The sequence below is a fragment of the Psittacula echo genome, assembly GCF_963264785.1.
Source record: "Psittacula echo genome assembly, chromosome: 7".
NCBI lineage: Eukaryota > Metazoa > Chordata > Aves > Psittaciformes > Psittacidae > Psittacula > Psittacula echo.
Window position 1 is genome coordinate 46995702 of NC_137740.1, and position 20922 is coordinate 47016623.

The 20922-nt window shown below is 41.1% G+C and overlaps 1 protein-coding gene across 3 annotated transcripts in view; it reads left to right on the forward strand.

Annotated features, from left to right (window-relative positions):
- The window catches only part of FARSB (phenylalanyl-tRNA synthetase subunit beta), a gene marked incomplete at its 5' end in the record, with an annotated part of 41436 nt that extends 28485 nt beyond the window's left edge, over nt 1-12951 (forward strand). Inside the window, 2 exons of one of the 3 annotated variants that reach the window (XR_013957422.1) lie at nt 7021-7351; nt 12714-12825. Coding sequence is in view for 2 of the 3 variants with exons in the window: in XM_080623311.1 (XP_080479437.1) it covers nt 7021-7253 (233 nt within the window). Of the gene's footprint in view, nt 1-7020; nt 7476-12713 lie in introns of those variants that run through there. The other 2 variants (XM_080623312.1, XM_080623311.1) reach the window with 2 other exon arrangements.
- Nucleotides 12952-20922: the final 7971 nt, after the last annotated feature.

Consider the following 20922-nt stretch of genomic DNA (forward strand, 5'->3'; position numbering starts at 1 on the left):
TGGAAAACAGTATAGGCAAAAAAAAGAAGTTGTTTTAAATAAGCAACAAAGAACAGATAGAGATCCATTGGGCACATATTTGCCTCTTTTCCAGATTCACTTTGAAAAATTAAATGTCTGCACTATAGTCCTGTTGGTCCATATGTGCAAATCATGGTTATTTAAGCTCCTTCTGTTCCACTAACACCTAAGTGCCCTGTGATTTGACCTTAAGGTCAGAGTCTTTTTGCCTTTATAGCAACACCTGTGAAAAAAGTACAGCTGCTAGAAAATATGGGTGAAATTGTGATGTTCCCCTGGCCTTTGCACTACACTTTGGTGTAATCTGAGCTAGCTAATAAATGAAGAGCTGTGTAGAGCAGCCTCAAGGAAGAGAGGGTTCTGACTGAATTCACGGATTTCAGTGTACATTTGGCACTCAGTGCTTTTCAGTTTCTTAAAGTTACTAATGGAACCTTTTGTTTTTTTCTTATTACCACTAAATATACAAAATGACAAAGACAGAACTGTGAAATGCTACCCATTATTTCAAAATGCACAGACTTTTTTATGCATTAGTGAATCCTACAAGAACTGACCTAGAAAATCATTTTGGTTTGGTGTTTTTTTTTTTTTTTTGTTTTATAGCACAGGCATCCATAATCGAACATAGGTTGAAGAGACTACAATTATTGCATCAATCCTCAGATTTGTATGTGCTCCATAACAAAAATTTTTGCTTAAAACTCTTGAAATTTTAACTAGCTCTATACCATTAGTGGAATGTAAAGATCTGTGTGGATGTGTACAATTAGGAGGCAAACAAAATAAAAATCGAACTTCTTAAACAATAAAAAGATGAGTAGAAAGAGCCAAGAAATTTGGTCATATACTGTCAGGTAATTTAATAAAATCATTTATTTTTGAGTTTACTTTCATTGATTTCAATTACCTTGAATTGAAAGCTAGAGGCATTCTCATAATTGTCTTGGAAGGTAATCTGAATTTCAATTCCCTTAATTTCAAGGGTATGTTTTCAGCAACACCTTAATAAATGCATATTAAGTCTTGCTTCCTTCAGTAATTGACAGTTGTTGAAAAAAGAGAAATTGCACTCCCTTCTTTTTATTGCCCTTGTTTAATTAAATGAAAGGTGTGGTAAAGTGTAGAAAATTTTAATTCCACAGTAAATCACAGTAATAGCTTTTCATTTAGTAAGGTTTAGCTGTGAAATCAGAGGTGTAATAGTTACCTGCATAACTAAGAACATCAATAAACATTTGCTTTCATAATAATAATTATACAACAGACAATTTTAAAAGAAGATTTAGACTGTGAACCTCAATTTGCAAGACAAGAGGAGGAAAGTCTGGCACTAATTCAGAGTTACACGTATAGAATTGGCTATCTCTGGGATCAGTTTAAACTGGGAGACTGAGATACACTGATGTTGAATACCCTGTTGAACTTGGCATTATTAATACCCGTTTTATTTTAAGGAACTGTAGCTTGATTGCTCTTAATGGCAATCCTGGCCTTTCAGTTGTCTGTCTTGGCAGCCATTACACTGTTCGTAAATGTCAATAATTGTCTGTTTACTCAGAGATAACTAAAGGAAATGTGCCAATTTTACTATGAAGCCATCAAATACCATTTGTGTCATACTAGAAGATAACAGTCAATACTTAATCTATTTAATTGTTGTTCAAATATAGATACTTCACAGGTGCTATTGCATCCTTGAAATTGTGTTTACAGTCTCAAATTACAAGTTTGGCAAATAATCAGAATTGTTTGACAACATCTGTTTTCAATAAAAAAAAATAATCTGCTGGTAATGGACTGGAGTAAAGTCCTTTGAATTTAACATTTGCTAATTCCCTAATATTTTTTTTCTTTACAATCAATCTAGATCATCACCTTGGAATACTGGGACCACGTTAAATTTTTCTAGTACAGCAGAATTCCCAGTATTGTTACTGTAAGTTAACAGCAGCAAGCAGGAGATTTGCTTTGAGAATTGCACCATAATTCTGGTGCCTAAGACTCCCAGCAGCTCAGAAACATCCTAGTCCTGGTAAATGTCACCAAACATATTCTTTAGTGGACTGTAAGACACCTTATTATTCAAGAATACATTATTTGCCCCAGATGAAAAGAAATATCTATTAAAAACTTAAACATTTCTGTCTCACATAAGAAGTTCAGCCAGTCTTGTTAACAGATGAAAGTACTCTATGTACAATTTGTGTCCAGTATCCTTAAAAATCCTTCTAATGCTGTCTTTATTGTTGCCAGTCATTAATCTTCCCTAGTTCATTCAGTTTTCTCGATGGATTTTCAGCCGCTGTTACTAATCACATTTTATGAAATGCAGTTTCTCTCAGTTTTCTCTGTGAGCTGCTTTTCTGATTTTTGACCCCTTTCACTTCAGCACTAAATATGGGTAGGGTTTTAACCAAAGATGTTCCCAGTTTTTGTTTTGACACTAGTACTACTTGTTTATCAAATTGCTCTTGAAGATCTCCCAATCTTCCAGTCCTATTTTTCTGTTTATTTTTTAACTCTGCCTCGGAGTCAGCTTTATTAATTAACACTAAAAGGTAAGGACACATTTGTTGATTTTTATTTTTTATTTTTAAATCTGACTGATTTTAGTACTTTTAAATGTATTACCCTCGTTCTACAAGGGGTCTCAGGAGTTCCAGCATTGGTCATTACAATTGCTTAATTATAAGGCATCGTACAAAATTTGATATTTGTCACTAGTTCCCATGGCTTTTGCACTGTTGGCCACTACTTTGACGTCTAATTAATTTCTAATTACTTTCTCATTCTTTTCTCTTGAGCGGTTTTCCCTGCAGCATCAAGGGAGCTTAGTTACGTGAAAAATTATGGTCCTAACAACTCAAACTATCTAATAAAATGGCTGTGGCTGCTCGCTTAATGTCCCTTTAGTTGTCTGTTATCTCTGCGCTTTATTTTCTTCCAGTAAATTCAGGATTTTAGATTTATAGGAACTAAATCCCTACAAACTTAGGCCAAGTTTATTTCTGTCTTAACATGTACCTTCCCACACTAGTGCTGATGCCTCAAATTTGGTTGTAACTGGATTAACACCCAGGGAGGTACCTGGCAGAGATCTGAACCAGGAAGGTTGCTTATATTATTTAATCATCTGAAGCAGGAGTCTACAGTGTTCGAAGTTTCCCCAGATAAACATGGTTTATCAGACTTTGACAGGACACTGTAGCACTGGACATCTCAAAGGTGTCTTTGCTGTCGCAAGTGATGTGGTTAGGCCAGACAACACAAAGAGTTTGTTGCAAAACCCTTAGTATGGTTCTGGAAATAAGTCTAATTTCATTAGCTTTGTGTTATACAGTTGATTTTTATTATGGAAAAAAACCCAAAACCAAACTATCAAAAGCAAGTTCAAGGAGGGCTTTTCGATTTCTATGCTAATTTCAGCTTCTCTTCTGGAAGTTTTTGGATGTTCCTTCCTGATACCCTTCAAGTATAATCTGCTTGCACAACCATTATCCATAAGAAAGGGTGTGTCAGTTAAAGTACACTAATTTAGCACAGCATGGGATAATAAAAGGTGTGACAGGCTTAGGCTTCTTTGTCTTTTACACATTCATCACCAAATCGTATTTGACAAACATTTTCCCCCACATAGGAAATAAAGAAGTTCAACAAGAGAACAAACAATTTTTTTTTTCCTCAAATTTGGAAAATTTCAGAACAGAAACTTGTTTGAATTGACTCATTTAGAAGTATGCTTCCTGCATTATATTAGTGGGAGAAAAACAATCTGTGGTAACTGCAAAAATATTCTGGGGAGGAGTGTCAAGTCAACCTGTAAAGTGACACGAGCTATCTTACTCTTTTTGCACGTACTAACTAATAAAGATTGCAGTGTTTCTCTTCCCATTGCATTTTATTCTGACACTTAGGGATGCTTCAAGAAATAGCAGCATTTCTCCTGACAGTTAGGCTTTTCATTTTCTACCAGTTTTCATCAACTCCCAAAACCATCTAAATCATTGGCATTTGTTTTCCTGAGCTAAAGATGTTAATTTCTTCTCCCTGACAGTAAGTCTTTGCTCTTCTGCTGTTCGTTTATGGAGAGGCCTCTTCAGAGTTTAATTCTTCCCCTCCCACCCCCCAAAGGCAGCTATGATGTATGACTAAAAAAAGATAACAAGTAAACAGATAAAAATCTCATTTGCATCAAGAGTTTTAAACATCTGACAGAGCTTACGTTATATAATACAGAATTGGGTAATTACCATTTTTTTCTGTCTGTCTCCTTATATTTTGAAATAGAAAATTACTTCTTAGTCATAAATTGTATTTTCAATGTTGCAAAGCCTTCTCTAAAAACAAACTTGCTCATCCAAGTGAGTAGCAGAAATAGCAGCAAGTTGCACATCTCCTTTCTCAGTGAACAGGGGCAGGTGTCTAAGTTCTGAGGGTCAGGGCACAGGCCCGGTTGCATCAGCTTCTCTAGTGTAAAGTGCTACACTTGACCAGTGCCACAGCTTCATCCTTCAATTCCGTTTTCACCTCCTGCACAGCCTGCTGTGGCTAGAGGCCAGCTGAGTGTCTGTTTTCACTACAATAGCGATGCTAATGCTAGCAATCATGATCATGTCAAATTTGTAGATAATAGTTGAGCAGTTCTCTGATCTGGTTCAATTTTTGAACTGTGATATGGAGACAGAGGGGCAGTGCTCCAAATTTAATCTCACATGTCTTTTCTGACATTTATGCAATGAAATTTTAAACAGAAAATTGCAAGATTTTGGCTCAGACTTTTAGAATCAACATGAATGCAGGATCCTAACATTAGTTTATGTTAACCATGGTGGAGGAATTGATTTTTACCTTTGCTTGTGGTGTATGTATTAGAAAACAGTAGATAACCAAAGAAATGCCGAGCTAGTGTAGACTCATGTGTACATGTGCTGGGTACAGACTTTCCTTGTTTGGGTCCAGAAACAGAACAAGATTTGTTGTAGACTCAGCACTACTTCTGGCCCTGGGCTGGCTCACACTTGACCAGTTCAAGCATTTCTGTTCCTAGTGGTGCATCTTTGTGCTTCAAGCCACAAGGTGCTGGTTTGCAAAAGAAATCTTAGTTGCTAAAACTAAATGATTAACAGTTCCAGTGACTGCTGAGATTACTTGTTTAATTATGTGTTATTCCATGCTAGTTTGTCAAGTCATTTTCTGGAAGGCATGAAATGTAGTAGCTGTGAAAGCATAACATCGGGTGGCTGTTACTTATCTCCCCAAGTAATGTCAAGTCATTGGGAGAGGACGACAGTTTGGTCTAGGACATGAAGTGTATAAACAATGTGGAAACGAAACATGGCATACTAAAGTAGACTTTTAGAGTGACTTAGTACTGGTTCTTGGTATTCTGTAGTATTTGTATGAAAGCAGATTCTAAAAGCTAAAATCTGCTGCCTTACTGTGCATACGTAATGTTATACCCCTTATCATACAGAATAGGGTTTACTGTTTCCCAGTTTCTGACAGATTCTGATATCTGCAAGGAGGAATTATTTCTTTAGGTATTTAAAGAGGGGTAAAGACAGTCATGCAACAGAAAGAAATTAAGTTTTCTAATATTCAACATTTTATGTTCTCTAACTCAAGTGAAATAGCAAGAGATCTTAAAGAAAAAAAGAGCACTCTATTCAGGATTAGGAATTATCTAGTTTTATAAACAGCCCTGACACAATATCAGCTTAGATTTGTGACTTTTAGAGAGGATAAAGTATAACATTTCAGGTAAATCTGAATAAATCAGATAAAACTGGCCTAAAAGCAAAGATTAGCTGCACTGTAGAGTTACCATTATAGCACTAACCTCCACTGTAGAATTGCTGTTTCTCACAACTGCCACAGAAATCAAAATCTGTTGAGCTTTATACACAAATACTGTTTTCTCTAAAAATACATGGAATTTGATAGATTTCTTTCTAGGTTTCCTACTTACGTTTTTCTGTATGCATTGTTTAAGCAGCCACCCTGGTACTCCAGCACTAAGTACATGAAAACCTGTTACCAAGATCAGTGACCCAAAAAGTCTGCCACCCAAATATTACCTTTCCTTAGGAAAGTAGGAACACAGCGATTTTACCCAAGTAATCTTAAATGTCTGACACTGGTATAATCTGTGAGCAAATAAAGAGGATATCCAAACCTATTAAATCCTTGAACCTGACGTCCAGCAACACCAGACATCCTCTGTTAAAGCTCCTGGGGCATTCTACAGCAAGAATGAAAAATATATCTAGTCTAAAAGTCTGTGTTGGTCTCTTTTCCTCAAGGCAAATGAAGGAAAGAGGTTTGTAGCTACACCAGTCCCCAATTCATCACTGACACTTTAACACACAACAAACAACTGTTGTTAGTTGCTTGTTGGACCCAAGCAGTGTTAGGATTATTTCCACACAGTTTGTATTTGTAAAACAGTATGATTGATCCCTACTAATCTTAAATATTGTCAAATACAGAATAGAAAAACCTTCAATTTTAGAGCTGCATGAGAGTTTTTATGAGATAGAAGAATTAGGTTTTCTCACACCCTCCCTGAGATACATATTAATTAAAACCATCAACTCACTTGTAACACAAGAAGATGATTCATTGACTGACCACTACAAATTTGTGGATGGTTCTCCATATTCCCTAGCCTCATTGTGTGTACAAGGACTCTAATATTCAACTCTATTTTTGGATATCCAGTGTACCAATCCAGGTAAATAATTGATTGTCCCTTTACCCTCTTCTGCTATGACCTATATGTGGAGGCTTTTAAAAAAAATATACGAAGAAACCGGAAGGAAAGATGTCTTTTAAATAGAGGCCATATTCATTCACATCATACAGATACTTCCTCCGTCAGCTTATCAAGTGTTAATTATTTTCTTTGGGAAATTAAAAAAAAAAAAAAGAGTAACCCTAAGATGCTTACCTTCAACTTGATTGTACTGATTTGAATTTCCTGATGTTTCATTACAGTTAGGTGTGATCAGGAGATTGGAGGTTGTTCTGGCACAGCTTTAGTCAGGATTACAAACCAAGATGCTAAAGCTAATAAGTATCCTGCTGATCTCAAAGTCTGGTTGTCTGTTCATGAGGGTATATGGAGAAGAACTGCTGACAACGTGCAACTTAAAAGAGCAGTTGATCTCTCAGCATGTTTGAAAAATCGTACAAGATTTGAGATGTCTGTGATTCTAAAAATAAGGTGAATGTAAATCGCTCCATAACAAGATCTGATTTTGAGGTTGCTGTTGCTTTGTATGAGCTTCTGGGAGCCTGACTTCGCTGCATACATGGGCAAGAAAAGGTAGTTACCTTTGAAAATACTGACTGATCTGATAGTGTCTTGTGACTTTGCATTTGAACCTATCTACCAAAAGAAAGAATTAGCTGAAAATGTGAAGAACCTGATCCTAAAGAGAAAACCAACATCTAGCCTTAGAAAACTAAATTTGATCCAATGTAGCACAGGTAAATACTTCACCAGGTGAGTCAGGATGAGGTAGTGAAAGGGCAGCTGGAGTGACTAAGGGGATGGAGAATTAAGATGAAAGACTTTAGAGGCCCGATAGAGGAGGGCTTATTACCTTCTTAAGCTTCAGCTTCCGATGTTCCTTCAAATTATAGGAATAAGCAAGTGGGTTTGAAGGCTTAGTGCAACTGTAGGCTTATAATACTACTTTAATCTATTTCTTTTTGAAAAGAAGGGAGAGTAAGGTAGAGAGAAGAAACTGTGCAAGGTGTTTGACAACAAAGAGTGCAAGGAACTCGGAGCTCTGTGAGGGTCAATTAGCCAGAAAATGTGCTAAAGACTACATGCTCTATTGGATTAGTGGCCAAAGAATTACCCCAAAGCAATCGAAGTGGCCCTGTTGCCTGAATACAGGGAGGCAATTACAGATTTTGAGGACATGCTACAGAAGCTTTAATTAAATGTATTATTTCTACATCACTGAACATTGGAAATTAAATTCTTACTTGCAGCCACAAGAAGTAGCTTTTTTCTTTCACTTGCATGTAGTATGTCAGCATAGGACATGGCTGGCTTTGGCATCTCTTCTTTAGGAACGCATATTATATTTCACCCCACCCCTTCTCATAACTAGCAATTATAACGTTGACATATTAAGAGATGGATTTCCATTGCTAGACCTTCTTGCTTCCTCTGGCATTGCATAGGTCTCCATCAGGAATGACCTTGAAATCTCACTTGTCACTTCAAGGTGAAGTTTATGAAGTACTGTTTGTGTGCAGAGCAGAAAGGATTAACTATATCAAGAGTGATAAATCCATTGTCCTTAAAATGGATGGTATAGTAAGTTACAATATTTAAATGAATTTTGGCTCTTGACATACTTGATGGTACAACCAACCAGACCTGCAAGAGCAGCCTTTCAATACAATTACACGAGCAGCAAACACAGCCCCTTCCTAGCACACCTGCTGATAATGGTGCATCCAGGAGTGCTTTGGCAACTGCTTTCTTCAGGAAGACAATGGTGTTCACAACCATAATGTTCTTGATGATGTTACATACACAGATACAGCAAATTCTATTGTCAGCTTTGAACTCCTGCTCAAAAGCTGCTGGGCACAGCTGCTAACTTTTCTGGGAAAGCACCCTTCGGACTCCTTCTGGCATAGAGACTTAATTGAAGCTTAAGAACACTGGGCTTCAGCTTATGGTGTGATTTATTCAAGCAACATAATAGTGTGTGCATTTTTTGCTTATTTCCATATGTGCAAGTAGCATAACTACATATCTTTCAAACAGCCTTGACTCTCACTCTAAGGTTTTATAATTTACTGGACATGATAGTCCAGTCCATAACCCAAGCCTTGCTAGAAGTCTATAACACCATTTCTTTTACTTGATAATACCAGAAACACACAAATCAAGGAAAAAAAATCCTTACCTTTGTTTCCTGGTTATTCTGACAAATCCTCTGTTTTTCTGTCCTGCTCTGTTGGTCGCTCAGGTCCTCCTCAGCCTACAGGTTGTCCTCAGCACAAGGAGATTCCTCTAGCTCAGACTTCTTTTTCTAGTCATGGTTGGTCCCTCAGTCAGAACACTCCCACCAGCTGCAAATGCTCATTTCTCTTTTTCCCTCTTTCTCCTCAGATTTTTCATCTTTCTTCTGAGCTTTTTCTTCCTGTATATGTTTCCCTTTCAATGTCTGAACTTTTTGATCTGAAAATTTTATTTGCTTCAAATTCTGGTGCCCTGGCAGGAGTACATGAGTCAACAACACCCATTCTCAGGCAAGAGCTAACCTCCTTGTCTTACATGCATGGTCAAAGGAGAAGTTACTAAGACAAAGACAACCTTAGATCACTGTCTGCTGGATGCAGTCTTGAGGCCCTTTTGGCAGGCAGGAATATGCTTTAAAGCATTCTGTAATTCACCTAATAATAATAATAGTTTCATTATTAACCAGAGTTCATAAACTCTCTGTAAACCTTAGCTCATGTTTCTTTGGTGCAAGAGCCAAGCGTTAACTGGACAGATGGGGACCCTAAAGCTTTTAACAGGTTCTTTCATTTTTATTTCCTTATTGGCTGGTCTCTTCCTGTCACAGAATTATACCCTGCAAGCGCCATGTCTGCAATGTACCAGGCACACTAGTGACCACACTGTGAAAGTAACCAACTTTCAGTAACATTTCAGAGTTAGATTAAGTAGAAACAGAGGGGTGATTTGAAGGTCCTGCTTTCTGCACTTTGGGGAGGTAAATATGCCCCCTTGATATTAATTATGTGTTGACCTCTTCACTGCAAGGAAGTATAAAGTAAAATAACATCACAGCCCAGCATCAATTGCTGCATATGAGACAGAAATATGGCTCCATGCCTAATGCCTAGCTGGGAGCAGTATATTCAGAGCACACTAAATGTATGGTTTCTTAGTAAAGCTTTCTGCCAGATCAACAGCTTATTCCACTCTCCTCCCCTCTCCAGGTGGAGAGCCACCACCTCCTTTTTGGCAGTGGTGATTCACTGATTCAGTTCACTTGTGTTAATGAGGCTGTGCTGTAGGCTCATAGTAAGAAGGGATTGATTTTATCGGTGTTAAGATTCTAGGTAATGTAACTCTTCACTTTATGCCATAATCATTAAGCCATTTCATAGTTTCCAATATAATGTCACAAATTTCCATCAGTTTTCAAAAATTTTCACGAATGCGTATTATTTAGTTAAATGCAAGGGAACTTCTACTGAAGTTAACCTCCTAGGGAAGGTCAGTAGTGATGTATGTGAGGGTCAGGTGAGGCTTTAAGTCCGGTGCTGCCTGTCTATTTGCTACCCAACTTCTGACTGGGAGACCGATAACTAGTGGTGCTCGGGTAGCAGAGCATTTCTTGGGCCTCAAAACATAAAATTGTTTCACACAATGGGAAGCAGCACAGATCTTGGAAACTGCCTTTTGTAGACTGCCTGAGCGCAGTATTATTTTAGACCCCATCCGTGGATGTCTACAAGAAGTTTAAAAACAGTTGGAAACTGCCTTTTGTAGACTGCCTGAGCGCAGTATTATTTTAGACCCCATCCGTGGATGTCTACAAGAAGTTTAAAAACAGTTAAGTCTCATGATCTAATTGGGTCTAGATGTGCAAGAAGATAAAGTAACTTTCCCAAGGCTACATATAAGGCAGCTCAGAAGAAAGATAAGTCAGACTCACAGCTTTATAACTAACCATATTGTCAGAGCTCTTTTTCCCTATAATCTCATAGTGGAGTACCAGGCCAGTACTTCTGCTTGGTTTTTGCTCTTGTGCCAGCTTAAGCTTACAGTCAAGTTTCTAAAAGAACGTCACTGTGTGTTGCTCACATCCTTGGTACAATACCAGCTTTATTCACAAATAGGAAAGTCTTTACCACTAACTACAAGGGTACTTTATTTTTAGGTTATGTTTTCACCCACAATCTGAAGAGTGATCTCTGTGTGTGGCATTTGTTTCCTGTCTAAATTTGTTTCGTCAAGCTTTATTTTAACACTTGTTTTGAATAGAGCGGCTTGGCAGTGGCAAGTGTCTGTTTGGCTAAAGTCACATGTCGGGAACATCAAGGGGCTAGATAATGTCACTTTTGTACATCCAGTGTAAGTAGCTGGTTTGTGCTTGTAGTTGAGACTGGAACTGGATGGTTTAAAAGATACTGGTTCTGGATATTTTTTAAAACAGCCTTTAGGTAATGTTGTCATCATCATTTACTACTGCCGTCGGGTTTCACAAGGCAGCCAAAATTGAAGTACACATTTAAGTTAATTTGCACTTGCAGCACATTGGGCAAGAAAAAGACCTAATTGCTGTTCTTATTTTTTTAGCTGCAAGTTACGACTACAAACCTCATAGAAGACACTTCTTAAGTGAATTATTTCCATTGGGGAGCTAACAAAGAATGTATCTCTGGGCTTGACCACTAGTGATCAGTGTTATGCAAATCTTCCTGAGGTTTGAGGTTAACTTGGTCCTTTATTGTCTTTTTAAATAGCTCTTTGTAAATGCAGTAAAATGTCCTAGGCAGATCCTGAACCTTAAATAGCATCTGGAACAACCATAGAGTAAGTTGCATTAGGAAATGCTTATGGTCTTTTTGCAGGATGCAGAGGATGCTAGAGGGCTGAGTACCATGACAGTTGGGAGCAGGCAGGGAGCAGGACTGGAAGCATCTTCTCAGCTGTTGTCTTCATTATGGCACAGAAGCAAGTAGAGCAGGGATGTTTCTCATCCACAGCAATGCAACCGCGCACATACCTGATAACTAGCTTTTCCTGTAGAAGATGTTTTTTTGGATATTGGCTTATTTAGATAAAGATGCAGAGTAAGAGATGACGGCAAGGAAGCTGACTGGCCCCTGTTCCTGCCCCTGCCAACTTGTTCAGAAGTTGAAAAGCTGTTCTCTGTCTGCAAGGGCAGTAGCATTAAAAGCATGGTGGAGGCAGCTTGAATGTATTGCAGGTATAGCCACCACACATAGGTAAGTTCCCAGGTAGGAAAGGCTTTCCATGGAAAAGTCTGTACAGCTTTTCCAGGTTCTTCAGGGCGAATTCAGCATTTATTTAAAGAAAACCCAACAAAACAAAACCCTCCCAAACAACATTTAAAACCTGGGGCTTGGTTTGAGGTAAAAGGAAGATGATCTTTGACTTCCTTTGAATTGTTCATTGTTCCACAGTTCTAGAGCATATATGAAACTGCTTAAAAGCTCTTCTCCAGATGAGGAATGTAGGTTGTTTCTAATTATGTGACATGTAATCAAGTGTGACTTGCCTACTTACCCTTTAGATGACAGCAAGCTTTATTTCTTTAAACAGACTAATGTGGGAAACATTCAGGTGTTACATCGCCTGAAGCCTGCTAAAGTTCTTCATTTCAGTAGCCCTGTGACTCCACTTATCTGTGCTAATTTCTGTTACAAGAGTAACTTAGTCAAAACAAGTGGAGTGTGAAAAAGGCCCACGCTTTGGGCTGCACATTTTATTTTTAACTCAAAGTGTTTCCTCATTCTCTATCAATCATGACAACTGTTAATGCAAGAAAGTGATTGCCCCTTCTTAGCATCTCAGCACAGAGAACAGTTTAATACTGCAAGCTTTGTTCTCTGTGTTAAATGCCTATTGACTTCTTTGGAGCAGAGAAATATTGATTTTTCTCTCACTTTCTTCACAGGCTCTGCTTTCTTTCCTGGTCGCTGTGCTGAGGTCCTTGCCAAAGGTCAAAGCATTGGGAAACTTGGAGTCCTACACCCCGATGTTATCACCAAGTTTGAGCTCACCATGCCTTGCTCTGCCGTAGAGATCAATATTGAGCCCTTCGTGTGAAGACAGGACTTTTATCCTCCTACAGCCATCCACTGTCACATGCAGCACCCTCTGCTCTTTTGTCTTCCTCTGTGGGGGACATCCGCTTGCGCTTTTATGTTCCAATAAACTAGAAAAACAGAGTCTGGCTCCCTGGGTAAATATGTTCCTTACAGTGCAATTTGGTTAGCTTCTGCAGGGGAAGAATGTGGCATCTCAGACTAGACCGTGCCCTCACTGTTTTTAAAGGGCGAGGAGGGAGAAACAAGTTGGGTAAAAGCCCAGTATATTACAAGAGAAATGTAATGGCAGAGCACATGATTAGTTTTCAAAATCAGAAATGTTCCACAGACACAGCTTTATACTGTAACTGATTATGGCTGCATAACAGGAATTTCATTCTTTTCTTATTGCATGAAATAAGATAATTGATTAGAGCAAATGTTGAGGGAATGTGAGCAGAACTAAGGAGTTGAGCTTTTATTCTGTACGGTTGTCATGTGGTCATCAGTGGCTGGAGGAGGAAAACAAACTTATTTCATGAAAACCAGAGCTATTTTGTAAGCAAGATGTGTGTAATATCTGCTGCCCTGGTCCAGACATAACTGTTGATCCTTTATCATTCGAAATTCGGAAAGGGGAGGGTGTGGAATTGAATTTTTCCATGGTTGATGTAAGCCTGGTGGTTTTTGAAGCTCCAGACCAAACTGGGAAAATGCATTTAAGAGCATATGCCAGTGGTCTTTTGCATGAGAAGCTGAAAAATATCAAAGCCTCTGTCAGACTGAGGCTGGCATACTGGTCTGCGGAAGTTGGCATGGTCCCTCTGCACTCACATCGCTCCACCAGTGGCTTTCTGGATTCCAGCTGCACAGCATGCAGCTTTCAGACAGTTACTTTTCTTGCAGTTCTGCCCCTGGTAATATATGAGAACCTCTCACAGGTCAGCCTTTTCCTTCTAGGTGGCTTTCTGACAACAGTTATGCTACAGCCTGGCTCATTGTGCCTCTGCTATTTGAGAAACTGAGAAGCTCCATGCAGCACAGCAATGCCAGATACATCCTTTCTGGCGTAAGGTCACTGAGTGGGTGGTCAGCTCAGTATGCTGAAGCAGGCTCTTTCCTGGCTTGCTAATGAAGCTGGCTATCCCTCATTTGCAATACTATAATCATTGCTAATGTTGCAGGCTAATGATAGTAAGTATTTTGCATTAGGCCAGTATGCTGTGGCTCGTTTCCATTGCAAGAGCCAGATAGCCCTGATCCTGGGAGGGAACTGTCCAAGAGTGGACATCTGGGTGATGCTGGAGAAAGGTGTTACAATTACTATCTCGTTGAGAAGAGACGTGAAATGGTAAGGGCGAGGTAAGCTCATACTTTTGAGCTGCAAGTCTGCACAGACCCCTATCACTGGACCCACCATGGGTTTTCACTGATGGCCCTGTTAGTAATCTTAACAGGTGGTTGGGCAACAGGCAAGGCTTTTTGGCGCAAGTGTTAATCCAGTATGAAAAATACACTACAGTTACCCATCTGGAGACCCTACCGTTCCCCTCAGGTGGATGTGTAGATTTTAATTATCTCTGCATGACAGACATGAAATGAGAATATAGCTATGGCCATACGTTGCACAACTGACTCCAGTGCCCACAGAGTGAGAAAACTGCAGAGCGCATTTTAATGTCCCCTGAGGGATTAGCCAGCTTGTCGATTGCAGGATATATCTCTCCATGATGCCTACACAACTGTAACCAAGCAAGCTCACAGTGTGGGAAGCAATCTGTAACGCAGATGGTAAGTATTAAACCCCCCTGTTTATTAGTGTGTCATGCATGGGGATTAGGAGACAATATGGCAGATCTGCATTTCAGCAGAGTACAGGCATATTTACGTGCACTAAATATATTTCTCTACACAAGATTTTCTGGCTCTCTGGGTGTCCCAATTCTCCTGTGAATTTACTGTCTTTTGAGTGTGAAGTCCAGATTAGGCTGGGACTAAGGGCTTGAGCTGCAGCGGCATGTGTTACAAGGCTTTTAGTTATCACATCTCGTTTTTCATACCATTTGCCTGTGTTCTGGTAGCTAAGTGCTCCACAAGTGGGACATTAGCTGTGTCCCAGGGAAGTTACTTGCTAAAAGTAGAGGAAAAGAATCAAGAGGAAGGCTGAAAAGAGTCTTCAGAGCCATCAGCTCCTCACAGCTAGATGCAGTGCCAGCAGCCTCACACACCCTGCTGTAGCTCTCCAGTTCAAGCTTTACTGTAGTGCTGAGCTCAGGATTAGCTGTGAATCCTAGTTAAGTGGGACATTTCATACAAATCTAGCATGTTTATTGCAGGGCATTGTCTTTTGTAGCCCAAAACCAATTATCTGATGCTTGCAGCTTGCTCATAGCTCATCAAGGTATGTTAACACACAGGTTTGTGCTACAGAGGGCCACTGTGAGCACTGCAATTTTGCATTTGCTCTTTGCTGTAGCTATGGTCTCTGACAAAGGAAGCATTGTCTGGTCATGGTGATGACTTTGGAGCGATTTTTGAACTTTGATTTATTTTTGTTCTGAGGTAGAGTTGGAAGCTGGATTTTTCACCAGTGATCCCCAATTATGAATTACTTTTGGCCTGCTCCTGCTGGCTCTGGGTATAGATCATTGCTCAGGATCTGGACACAAGCGCAAAAGCTTAAGAGCTGGTGACAAACAGGTAAAAGCCTGTTTTAACGTGCTATCAGGGTGACTGCTGAGTTCCACTCAGCTGGACATGAGTACTGACTTCTGTGTTCCTCCTTGCTGCGCTGCAAAGGTCCTTTTCCAAACAGCCCATGTCCAGCTCACAGCCACTGATCTCCCTGTTGCTACTGTGCCAGAGTATTTATGTAAAGGTAACTCCTGGGACGGTTTCCATCTCCAGGCTGGCAGTGTGCTTGCTTGCAACTTAAATCATTCTTGGTTTGGCAGGTAAGCATGGAATAGATGAAGCAAAAGCAGTGGTGCTGCCAGGAGGCTGTCCCCGGGATCATAGCCTCAGGCACACATGACACCTCTGACCGCCCGGTGACCTCAAAACAGAGCCTTCATGAGGGAAGGCAAGCAGGGCAGCAGACTGATGGCCATCGGTGCCAGTCCAACAGCAAGCACAGTCCTGCGCAGACAGCGGGGAAGTGATGCGCTCTGACACCTCTATGGCAGGAAACAAGGGTCATGCTTTACACACGTTTCAACAAATGTGCAAGATCCCACCTGCTGCTGGGCCACACTTCCACCCTGTTCATTGACGTACACACGTTTCCTAACTTGCAGCATGTATTAGAAGGGTTAAAACTGAAACTGAGATAATTTTCTTTTCTTCCATCCCCTAAATTAAATCACCCGTATCCAGGAAAGCAAGCTGTAAGCTTACTTGCAGTTTCACATAGAAGCTTGGATGGATTAGGAGGCAGGGGTCGTGCAAAGTTACTGTTGGAAAATTGAACCAGGCAAATTCAGTGCCTGCTGGTTTGGTTTTGAATCCCTGCCAAGGGCTGCAATAACGTTTGGCTGCTGCCAGAGCAGCTGGTTCTGCGCTGGGGGACCAGTACGCAGAGATGCCCTCTGGCAGGAGAAAGCCTGGATGGGCACCATGTACCCAGAAAGTGGTTTGAAGAGCAAGCATGTATGAAGGAGGCAGCCTCAAGGCAGGACAAAGAGGACTAAGCTAAGGGTGAGATGCCTGCTACATCCCTCTCTACAGCACAGCAAAGGAAATTGAGAAAAATATTGTCATGGCATCACACTCCAGCTGAGGAATGCCATGGGATAGAGAACTGCAGTGCTGGATCAGGACATACAGGACAATACTGATGAGAAATCAACAGCCCAGGCTCCAAGGCTGATGCTCTGTATCTAGAGGTTATCTCCCATTCCCATCAAAGGCAGCATTTTACTCTAGAAACCAAGCATGCCTGCACAAGAGGACTCAGCTGATACCTTTGTGTTACCAAGTATAGAACATGACAAGAAAACCAGTCACAAAAACTCGTTTTCTACCATCACTGGAGATGCAGAGGCACCCAAACTGCAGGTATGAAAAGGCAGGGACAGTGAAGACACGTGGTTTTGCAGTGAGGACCTGGAGCTTCAGGTTAACAAAATACAGAACGGGTGACATGTCTTACCTTGTCAGAGGACTTGCCTCCTCAGGGCAGGCCTTGCATGAAGGTCTACAGTCCTGTGAGCATCCCACAAGCACAGCCTCAGTACAAAACCCAGCTGAAAGCCTCACCTGGTCCTGGGAGCCCAGTGATGCTGCAGCAATCAGGGTTCACCCCAGTCAAGTGTGAGCACTTGGAGGCCCATGGGCCTGCCTCTTCCAGGCAGGACATGATACTGAGGGCAATATATGGCCCTACCTGGTTTCAAATACACATCCTTGATAACCTAACCTTTTTGACTCCCCAGTGAACATGAAATATTCTGCAGTTTATGGGATATCATGCCATAACGGCATAAATCAATTTCAAATCAAATTTGGCTTCAAATTAACTCTTTAGTCTATTAGAGATAGATATCTCAGGTGAAGGAGATTCCCAGTGCCCAAGCATCCATCCCACATCACTAACAACATGGCAACTCACATGTTTCCATTTGCAAAGGATATAACAAATAGTAGTAAGTAGATGAGTAGGGTTTTTTTTATATATAAGAAAAAGCAGGATGTTCCTCCTGAGCCTGAAGAGCCAAAGTTCACAGCTAGGCTGAGCAGGAGACAAGGGGCCAGCTTTGGAAGAGGGGAGGATGATTGCATTTGGGAAGCTTTTTAAACTGTGCTATTCCCTTTACATCAGTCATTTACAAGTAGCAATAGAAGGTATAAAATTAACAGAGAAACATCAGATTTTGCAAAATAAGTGTATTTTAAAATTTGAACCAAATACAGTTTGCACGTATTGCATGAATCACATGCAGGTGAATACTATAAAAGATAAAAATACCTGTGCACATATTCTATAAATCCAAGCATTTATATATAATTTATAAAATCATCATAGCAGAAAATAGATGTGATTAAGAACAGAAATTTTACACATAAAACTGGATGAATGTCCCCATCAATCCGTGCCTTTCTTGGGATTGATTCCACCCCACAGCTTAAACACTCAGCTTGCTGTCAAGGTTCTTCCCAGTTCTGGTCCCATCCACTGCAATGGTCCCAGTCCACCCAATCCACTGCAAACCCTCCCCAGTGCTTCAGTTCTGCCATGCAGCTGTACACTGTAAAGCACTCCTAACAGAAGGTGTCTTAAAGCCTGTGAGCAGTGTTTCTGTGGTGTGTGGAAGGGAGGGAGGGAGACTGAGGATGGGACCTGAAGTTCAGCACTCGCCAAAGGCACACGCCCTGCTGAAAGACTCATTGAAGCTGTTTGCATGCACATGTAAAGTCTACACAGCCTGACTTAAAACAGGTTATTCGCAGCCTGGGCAAACGTAAAAATGGTTGAAGTTTCTGCCTGTGTTTCTTCTGGAGATCACTGACCTGGTTTTAAACTCACAGAGCTCTTTCACATGCACGCTTCCTGCTTCTCAGACAAAACTCGCAGCTACGTTTTGGAACTTGATTATTCTATAGCGGTCAACTGATGGCAAAGCACCTCCTTTACATTCTTCACGTTAATTTTTCTTGCAGCCAGGAAGACACTTGGCTTATGTATGTAGTTAAAAAGCTGGTTTTCACTGTACATTCTACTGGAAAGGCACTGGGGCCATGCTTGAAGCTCCACGGTCAGAGCGTGTTGTATCTTAGTAGCCAAGCAGACCACATTCACTGCTGTATTTCTCAGCAGCTCATTGGTCCAAGAGCTGATATATATATATATATATATTTTAAATAAGCAGCCTGAGTTATAGTGGCAACCATCCTACAAACAGTCAACTGCTACTCTACAAGTATACACAGTATTGCAAGATGCATGGAAGACCAACCATAATGCTGTGCAGCACCAGAAAATGATGGCATCATATCATCACATGTTGTAGTCACCAGTCACCATTCAGCTCCTTCCACAACACAGTTTAAGGACACTGTTTGTACCCCTCTGCATGATAGGAAGGAATTTCTCCCATCCCCTAGACAGGAGAGTTAAACAGTTTGAACACAAGCCTCAACATTGTTGTAACAACTCTGCTAGGTTCTATGTAGTGAAAGAATCTTTTAGTGGAGGTTTTCTTATTAATATCCAAGATAAATCTGTTACGAATCACAATGTTTTGTGTTGGAGTTTTCTTTCTTCTGTTTTACTTTCTGGGGTCTTTTCAGGATGCAGGATTGCAGCGAGTAAAACCCTACACACGGAGCTAGCCAGGTCTGGGAGTGGTGTCAGAAGACACTGTGACAAGTACAATAATCATCAGATTTCTCGTGAAATGCTCAGCCGTACCCAAATGCAGATGTCTCCAATCTGTGCCAATGAAGCTTGCTGATGAAACCTGCTGTCTTGGCCAGCAGGAAGCACCAAAGCCCGACATCAAGAAAGTGTCAGCACTTGAAAAGCCTCCATATCCCCATCACCTTCTCGTCTTCAGCCACTCTTCCTTCATCCCTAGGCTCCAAGGGATAGCGTGGCACCGACAGAGCTCAGCATGCCCCAAGGATGGCGATTTGTTCTTGGCTGGTTGCCTCTTCCCCTTCCTCATCAGCCACTCGCTCCCCCATGCCCCAAATGTGAGCTCTTCCTTAGCTTGCTCTCCTGTTTCAGCAGGAGCAACCCCACACCCCACAGACCCACAGGACCAGTGTCCCATAGGCACAGCCATACATTCAGTACCCCTCACCCCACAGGAAACCAGCCACTCCTGCATTTCAGCAGGGATTTTGGCTTTGTAACCAAAGATTCTTGTCATCTTTAGTCATCTAGGCCACTGTTCTCTAACTATGGGACACAGTGGGGTCAGCTGTTTCTAACCTGAAGTTAATTACGTACAGCAGTTCCCATGACCTTGGGTTTGCATGGCAAGGTTCTGATAGCAGTGGGGACCACAAGGGTGACTTCTGTGAGAAGGTTCCCCTGTGTCTCATAAAGCCAATGCCATCCAGCTCCAATATGGACCCGCTGCTAGCCAAGTCCAAGGCCAAGACCAAGCCCATCAGCAATGGTGATAACACCTCTAGGATAATATATTTAAGAAGGGGAAAAAAAACCCTGTGCAACAATTGCAGATAGAGAAGAGAGATGTGAGATGATGTGTGAGAAAGAGCTCTGCAGACATCAAGATCAGTGAGGAAGAAGAGAAAGGAGGTGCTCCAGGCACTGGAGCAGAGCTTCCCCTACAGCCCATGGAGGACCCCACATCGGAACACGTGGATATCCAAAGGAGTCTGTGACCCCATGCAGAGAGAAGCCTGTGCTGGGGCAGGTTTGCTCCAGGACTTGTGACCAATCAGGGACCCACACTAGAGCAATTTGTTCCTGGAGAACTGCATCCCATGGAAGGGACCCACAATGGAGCAGTTGGTGAAGAGCTACAGCTTGTGGGAGGGACTTTCATTGGAGAAGATGGTAGAGAACTATTTCTCATGGGTGGGACCCCAGGCTAGAGCAGGGTAAGAGTGTGAGGAGTCCTCCCCTGAAGAGGAGAGAGCAGCAAAAACAACATGTGATGAACTGAACACAATCCCATTTCCCTGTCCTCCTGCACCGCTAGGAGGGAGGAGGTAGATAATTCGGGAGTAAAGCCAAGCCTGGGAAGAAGGGAGGGGTTGAAGAAAGGTGTTTTTAAGACCTGGTTTTATTTCTCCTTATCCTACTCTGATTTGATTGGTAATAAATTAATTTTTTTCTCAAGTTGAGTCTGTTTTGCCCATGATGGTAATTGCTGAGTGATCTCTCCCTGTCCTTGTTCTGGCCCACAAGCCTTTCATTATATTTTCTCTCCCCCGTTGAGCTGAGGAGGGGGTGATACTGCAGATCTGGTGGGCCAGGGTCAACCACCACACCAAGTGCAGAAAGGAATAAAACACTTTTTGGTCAAGTCACCAGCCTTGACAGACTCATCGCATCTCTGGAATGGTGGTGCCATACATTAATTGGTAAGGAAGGCGTTGCAC